Source organism: Orycteropus afer, unplaced genomic scaffold (genome assembly GCF_000298275.1).
Source record: "Orycteropus afer afer isolate SDZICR_OR568_19922 unplaced genomic scaffold, OryAfe1.0 scaffold00021, whole genome shotgun sequence".
NCBI lineage: Eukaryota > Metazoa > Chordata > Mammalia > Tubulidentata > Orycteropodidae > Orycteropus > Orycteropus afer.
This window is the reverse complement of record NW_006921608.1, coordinates 19,616,018-19,622,768: the sequence shown is the minus strand read 5'-3', so window position 1 is coordinate 19,622,768 and position 6,751 is coordinate 19,616,018. Positions and strand designations below refer to the sequence as shown.

The 6,751-nt window shown below is 35.9% G+C and overlaps 1 protein-coding gene across 1 annotated transcript in view; it reads left to right on the top strand.

Annotated features, from left to right (window-relative positions):
• Nucleotides 1–6,114, top strand: part of DPY19L4 (dpy-19 like 4) — an 83,156-nt gene extending 77,042 nt beyond the window's left edge. The window contains exons 18-19 of the mRNA XM_007934862.2: nt 4,307–4,465; nt 5,950–6,114. Coding sequence (XP_007933053.1) covers nt 4,307–4,465; nt 5,950–6,114 — 324 coding nt within the window. The remainder of the gene's footprint in view (nt 1–4,306; nt 4,466–5,949) is intronic.
• Nucleotides 6,115–6,751: the final 637 nt, after the last annotated feature.

The following is a 6,751-nucleotide window of genomic DNA, read 5'->3' as shown; positions in this document are numbered from 1 at the left end:
TCCACACAATCAAATGCCTTTGCATAGTCAATAAAACACAAGTAAACATCTTTCTGGTATTCTTTGCCTTGAGCCAAGATCCATCTGACAGCAGCTGTGATATCCCTTGTTCCACGTCCTCTTCTGAATCCGGCTTGAACCTCTGGAAGTTCTCTGTCAATATAGTGCTGCAAACGTTTTGAATTATCTTCAGTAAGATCTTACTTGTGTGCGATATTAATGATACTGTTCTATAATTTCCACATTATAAAATCCTATGACACAGTAATTAAAAGGACTGAAGGAATTATTCTAACTCAGTAAAATCATAAAGGAAAAAAAAGGACAGATAACCCAATTTTAAAAACTGAACAAAGTATCTGAATAGACATTTCTCCAAAGATATGCTAATGGCCCATAAGCATGTGGAAAATTGCTCAACATCATTAGTCAGCAGGAAAATGCAAATCAAATCCAATAAAAGATATCGTTTCATACCCACTACAATGACTATGGGAGCTCTGGTAGCGTAGTGCTGGAGGCACTTAACTGCTAACCAGAAGGCTGGCAGTTCAAGCCCACCAGCCACTCCTCGGAAGGAAGATGGGGCAATCTACTTCAGTGGTGATACAGCCTTGGAAACCCAAGGAGGGGTCGCTATGAGTCAGGTCCGACTCCACGGCACGTAACAACAACAACAGTGACTATAATAAAACAAGTAATGTGTTGGGGAGGATGTGGAGAAATTAGAACCCTCATATACTACTGGTGAGAATAGAGTGGTGTAATCAATTTGGAATCCAGTCTGACAGTTCCTTAAAAAGTAAACATGCACACAATTACAGTATGATCCAGTAGTCCTAATCCTAGGTATATATGTCCACAAAAGAAACCTTGTCCAAGAATGTTCATAGTAGCATTATTCATAATAGCCAAAAAGTGAAAACAAAGCAAATGTGCATCAACTGATAATGGATACATAAAATGTGGTATACCTATGTTATTTGACAATGAAAAAGAAATGAAGTACTAGAGACACAACATGACTAAACCTTGAAAACATACTAACTGAAAGAAGCCAGTCACCAGGGACTACATATTTTATTATTCCATTTATATGGAATGTCTGGAATACCCGAATTTATAAAGACAAAAATTAATATTTTCCTAAAGCTAGAGGGCATGGAGTGGGGTTGATGGGTGACTGTGGGTACAGAGTTTCTTTTGGGGATAATGAAAGTGATGTAAAATTGTGGTGATAGATGTACTACTCTGTGAGTATACTAAAAGCCATTGAGTTGTAGTAGGTGAATTGTATAGCAAATGGATTATATCTTGATAAAGCTGTTTTAAAAAAGGATAAAAGGAAAATATTACATAAAAGGCGATTTGGATTTATATTTATACAAACTCAAAAAAAACTACTAAACTCACTGCTGTCTAGTTATTTCCAACTCATAGCAACCTCCATTGGGTTTCCTAGGCTGTGAATTTTTACGGAACTGCCTCATCTTTCTTCCATGGAGTAACTGATAGGTTGCAACCACTGATATTTTGGTGAACAGCCAAGTGCCTTAATTGTTACACCATCAGAGCTCTTTATGTTTGTGCAAGAAGTAATTATTTTTGTCATCTCTCTGGCTAATGTACAAATATATAAAGTTATGAACTGTCAAAACTATTTTAATTAAAAACTAGTTTGGAAATTGTGGTAGTTAAGTTTGTGTGTCAACTTGGCTGGGCCTGGTTGAGTGTCTGGGCAGCTGGATGTAGTATTCCCCATGATGAGACTGGTAATCAGTTCCGTGGTGGAATCTAGTATGAGCAGCTGAGTAGCTGCCTTAGGAATGTGGTCTGCTTCCTGTATATAAGAAGCAGCTTTGGGAATGGTCTCTAGCTGTGATGGTTAAGTTTGTGTGTCAACTTGGCTGGGGCTGGTTGAGTGCCTGGGCAGCTGGTGGTAGTTATTCCCCATGATGCAACTGGCAGTCAGCACCATGGTGGGACCTACCACAAGCAGCTGAGTAGCTGCTGTAGGAATGTGATCTGTTTCCCATATATAAGAAACAGCTTTGGTAATGGTCTCCAGCTTATGGCATGCTTGAACCCTGCATGTAGCCATGGTGTTCAGCAGCCTGCCATGCGACTTACAATGGACTTGAATTAATGGCCTGCTGTGTGGTTTGGTAACGTCAGGACTGTGCCGTTTTATTTGTGAACCTTGGGCTTGTTAGCCTCAGCAGCCAGTAGCTACCTGATTGAAAAGATGCCTCTAGTTTCAGTGGGCTGGGAGCAAGAGGCAGAGCTGCAGCCCAAGGTCGAGGGGCTTTCACCCAGCCCCTAGAGCCTGGCACTTTGAACTTGGACTTCTAGCCTCCTGAACTGTAAGGGAATAAACTCTTGGCTCAAGCCATCCCATTTGTGATATATTCTTGTCAGAGTGGTACTAGGTAATTAGAACACTAGCTTATGGCACACTTGAACCCTGCATGTAGCCATGTCGTTGTTCAGCAGCCTGCCATGCTCTGCCGACCTTGGGACTTCCAGTAGACTTGAGCTAATGGCCTGCCATGTGGTTTGGTAACATTGGGACTGTGCCTTTTTACTTGTCAACCTTGGGCTTATCAGTCTTAGCAGCCAGCAGCTGTCTGAGTGAAGAAAAGCCTCTAGCTTCAGTGGGCCTGGAGCAGGGGGTAGGGCTGAAGCCCAAGGTCGAGGGGCTTTGACCCAGCTCCTAGAGCCTGGCACTTTGAACTTGGACTTAAAGCCTCCAAACTGTAAGAGAATAAACTCCTGTTTCTTCAAGCCATCCTGTTGGTGGTATATCTTGATAGAGCGGTACCGGATAACCAGAACAAAAACTCACATTTTTTCTTCTTAGTAAATCATTATTTATGTTTTGTATTTGTTTTAGTTTTATTTATTGAACAAATTTCATTTTACTCAAATTTTTTTTTGCCATTCACATTTATTAGTGATGTGATCCTAACTTAAATATATAACTTAATTTCCCACTTCTATCCTTTATTCTCATCAGTGAAAATAAATAAATGAATATATGATGCATGGATACATTTAGGACCTTCTCTTTTTATATATCCTACTCCTGTGTTTTTATTTTTGTGTCATACAATTTTGAACAAATCTTTTCTAATTGTTAGGAATAAAAGAATACAAAAATACTTTCAAATATTTGTATTAGTTAATAATAATGGGCTGCCTGGAGATAAACTATTGTGAATTTAATTTCTCTGACTTAAATTTTAATAGCAGCAACAAATATCATTCATCCTATTTCTGTTATGAAGATTAAAACATTGAGGTCTTGTGAAACTTAAATCATTTTTCCAGTGCTTTACAGAGTGATTAGAACTAGTTTTCAATATTCTTAACTCATAGCTCTAAATCTCATTACACTATTAAACTACTGTATCTTAAAAGCCAGACCTTATCTTGGTACAATCTTTTACTGTGTCATTTGTGAACACAAAATAGTAATCTAAAATTTTTAAATAAGCTTAAAAAACTTTATTTTGATTTTGAACAAATTCATTTCCCATACAGCATCCATACACATTTTGTTTCATGACATTGACTACAATCCCCAGAATTTAACAGCTCTCCTACCACTTCCTCCCTGTAGTCACCTCTTCCCTCTATTCTTCTTTCCTATGCATTTCTGCCGCCTAAGCTATCTCCCTGTGCAAATACCGCCCTTCTTTTCTCTCATGATCATTCTAAAGAGCATATCTCAACTCTCATTGCCATCCAGTTGGATCTGACTCATAGTGACCCCTCCTTGGGTTTCCGAGGTAGTATCACTATGGAAGTAGAATGCCCAACCTACCTTCTGAAGAGTGGCTGGTGAGTTTGAACCGCCAGCCTTCTGGTTAGCAGTCAAATGCTTTAGGCACTATACCACCAGAGCTCCCCCCTGTAATGATTACAGCCTAGAAAACCCTTTGAGACAGTTTTCCTCTGTCACATGGAATCACTATGCGTGGAAATCAACTCGGCACCAAGCAAGAACAACATGCTCCCTTCTAGTCTATATACTTTGCATATTTTTATATGACTTATACCATAAAATTTAGAATTTAATTGCATACTACATTGTATTTGCTGTTTTATATTTAGTCTTGACACCACTATGAAGCATGAGTATATACTATGTAAAAGCAGTAATCAAGTCTTGGTCAATGAATATCTTTATTTTCCACAGATCGTACCTAGCACTAAGAACATAACAGATGCTCAGTGTATAGCTTTGATGAATAGAAGTTTTAAAATCTCTTTTAAAATCACTGTTTTTATTATATCCTTTCAGATCTATCAAATCTATTCAAAACGATCTGCTGAAGATATTTATAAAATACTGACATCCTACAAAGCTAATTACCTAATTATAGAAGATGCTATTTGCAATGAGGTGGGAACCATGAGAGGCTGTAGAGTTAAAGATTTGTTAGACATTGCTAATGGGCATGTAAGTAATCATTTGCAAAGTTAAACCTTTTTTTTTTTTCTTTTGAGAAAAATTACTTAAAACTGGTAATCTTAAGACTTTATTTTTGAACTTAAGGATAAAATTCAAAGTTCTAAAATCCTGGGGTAAACTTACTAAAGTTTGTTTTTTAACATACAAAGAAAAGTTGGGTTTGCAAAAAACAATCCGCATATCCACATTTATAAATAAAAGATGGCATATTTGATTTAAATTATAATTTTATTTTTATTTACTATAATCTAGAGAGTAGCTTGGTGTATTTTGTTATATTCTTATTGATAAATTTCTTTTATCTTTCTAGAAAAATTGCTTACTAAATTATGGTACCTTGTACATTGAGCCCCTATTGTCCACAAAAGTTAGTGTATTCAGAGCTACTTTAGTTGTTAGGATTTAGCTCGATCTTAATTTCTGCTTTTATTTTAGCTACTTTCTCTCTTCTCTGCCTGCAGTATATATACTATATACCTGGCAAGTAAGAAGACTGATAAGGGAGGAGAGTTTATGTCTGATAATTAGGGCTTCCTGGAGTGAATGCCTTGACACCCAGCAAAGTCAGGGGTGGGAAGCCTTAGGAAAAGTTCTTTCATTTTAGTGATTTTTAATCTTTCTTTCTCCATGATCCCTTGACCTTGCAATATAAACGTTTTCCATTTCATGCTACTTGTATTTTGAATTTCCTCTGTTGATACTAAATGGCTGTGATCTTTGGTATATAGGTGACAAAAGGAAATTTTATTAAACATTGGATATTCAATAATTACTGTTGTATTGGTGTCTGATATCTGGAGCTTTTCTATTCTGTTCTTGGCTCAGGACTGCCCACCTTTCTTCACCATTTTGAATATTAAATTACTTTTGTTATGTAATCCTAGCCATAGATTTAAGATAATCCACATTTTACTCTTAAAGTTGTATTTCTTAGTCTTTCCTAACACTAAAATAATATTCAGTGTTTTGTTGTAAAAAGCTCTTCACACTGTCTAAGCTATCCTAAGTGACATCATTGGGTGAGAATGTAAAGGTTTGCGTTGGTGAAGTCACAAAAACTTACTTACTTCCTAGATAATTGTGAATCAATTATGCACAAGAAGAAGAATTTCAATATGCAGTAGGAATATAATAAGTCTTTTTCTCTGCCTTGGTAAGCTCCATGACAAGGGTCTTCAGAGGATTGATAATGAACTCTGGGGACTTTGCCTTCTAAATTTTAGTATTAAATCTTTTAAAAATTGGAAACATGTTACATTGATTCCTCAGTCGTAAAGGGAAGCTCAAGAGTTTAATGGACGTGGGGACTCTTAGGAAGAAGCTTCTATTTACTAACCTATGTAAGATGTTCTGTGATCCATGTTTAACAATAATGTATTTTTTCATATTAATATAGTCAACTTATAGATTGATTGCATTTCTCTTACAGGCTTAATAAGGTTTTTAATATTATGTTTCATATCTTTTGATAGGTGGTTTGTGAAGAAGGTGACAAGTTGACCTACTCCAAATATGGGCGATTTTGTCATGAGGTCAAAATTAACTATTCTCCATATGTGAATTATTTCACTAGAGTATACTGGAACCGGTCCTACTTTGTATATAAAATCAACACTGTGATATCCTTCCAGTCTTGAAAAATAACAGAGCCTTTATTTCAAAGACTCATACTACATGAAGTCAAGTGCAGTTTTCTTCTACCTACACAGTGTCCTTTGCAGATCACAGTATAGACATTTGAACAGTTGCTGCTGCTTTTCCTCTCTTGCTGTTAACTGGATCCAGAGTTTTGAGGGAAATAGAAGATCAAGTAGTACTGTTCTTTCATAAAATGTCAAATCTGTCACCCTGCAATATTCTAGCCAGATACCTTCCTTACTGTTACATGTTTTTAAAGACTTACCTTCTGAAATACTATGAGATTTCCCCTATAAATCTTTATTCTACCATAACATTGATCTTGAATTTGAATATGTTTAAGGTCAGAGTATAGATCTGAAACATAACATTTAATAAATGCTTAATATGATATAATTATATGATAGAAGGAAAAGCGTATTCTTACCTTGAAACCAGTTTCTGAAGTTTCCTGGTTTATAATAGAACTGAAATACTACCACAAAAAACTAATTTAAATGTTAACTGAAAATATATAGCATTTAAATGAAAATAGAAGTATATAAAGGAAAGTGGTTTTTTAAGGATATATATATATATATATATATATATATATATAAAGATGAAAAATATGTCTAGTATTCAGAACACTCAAAA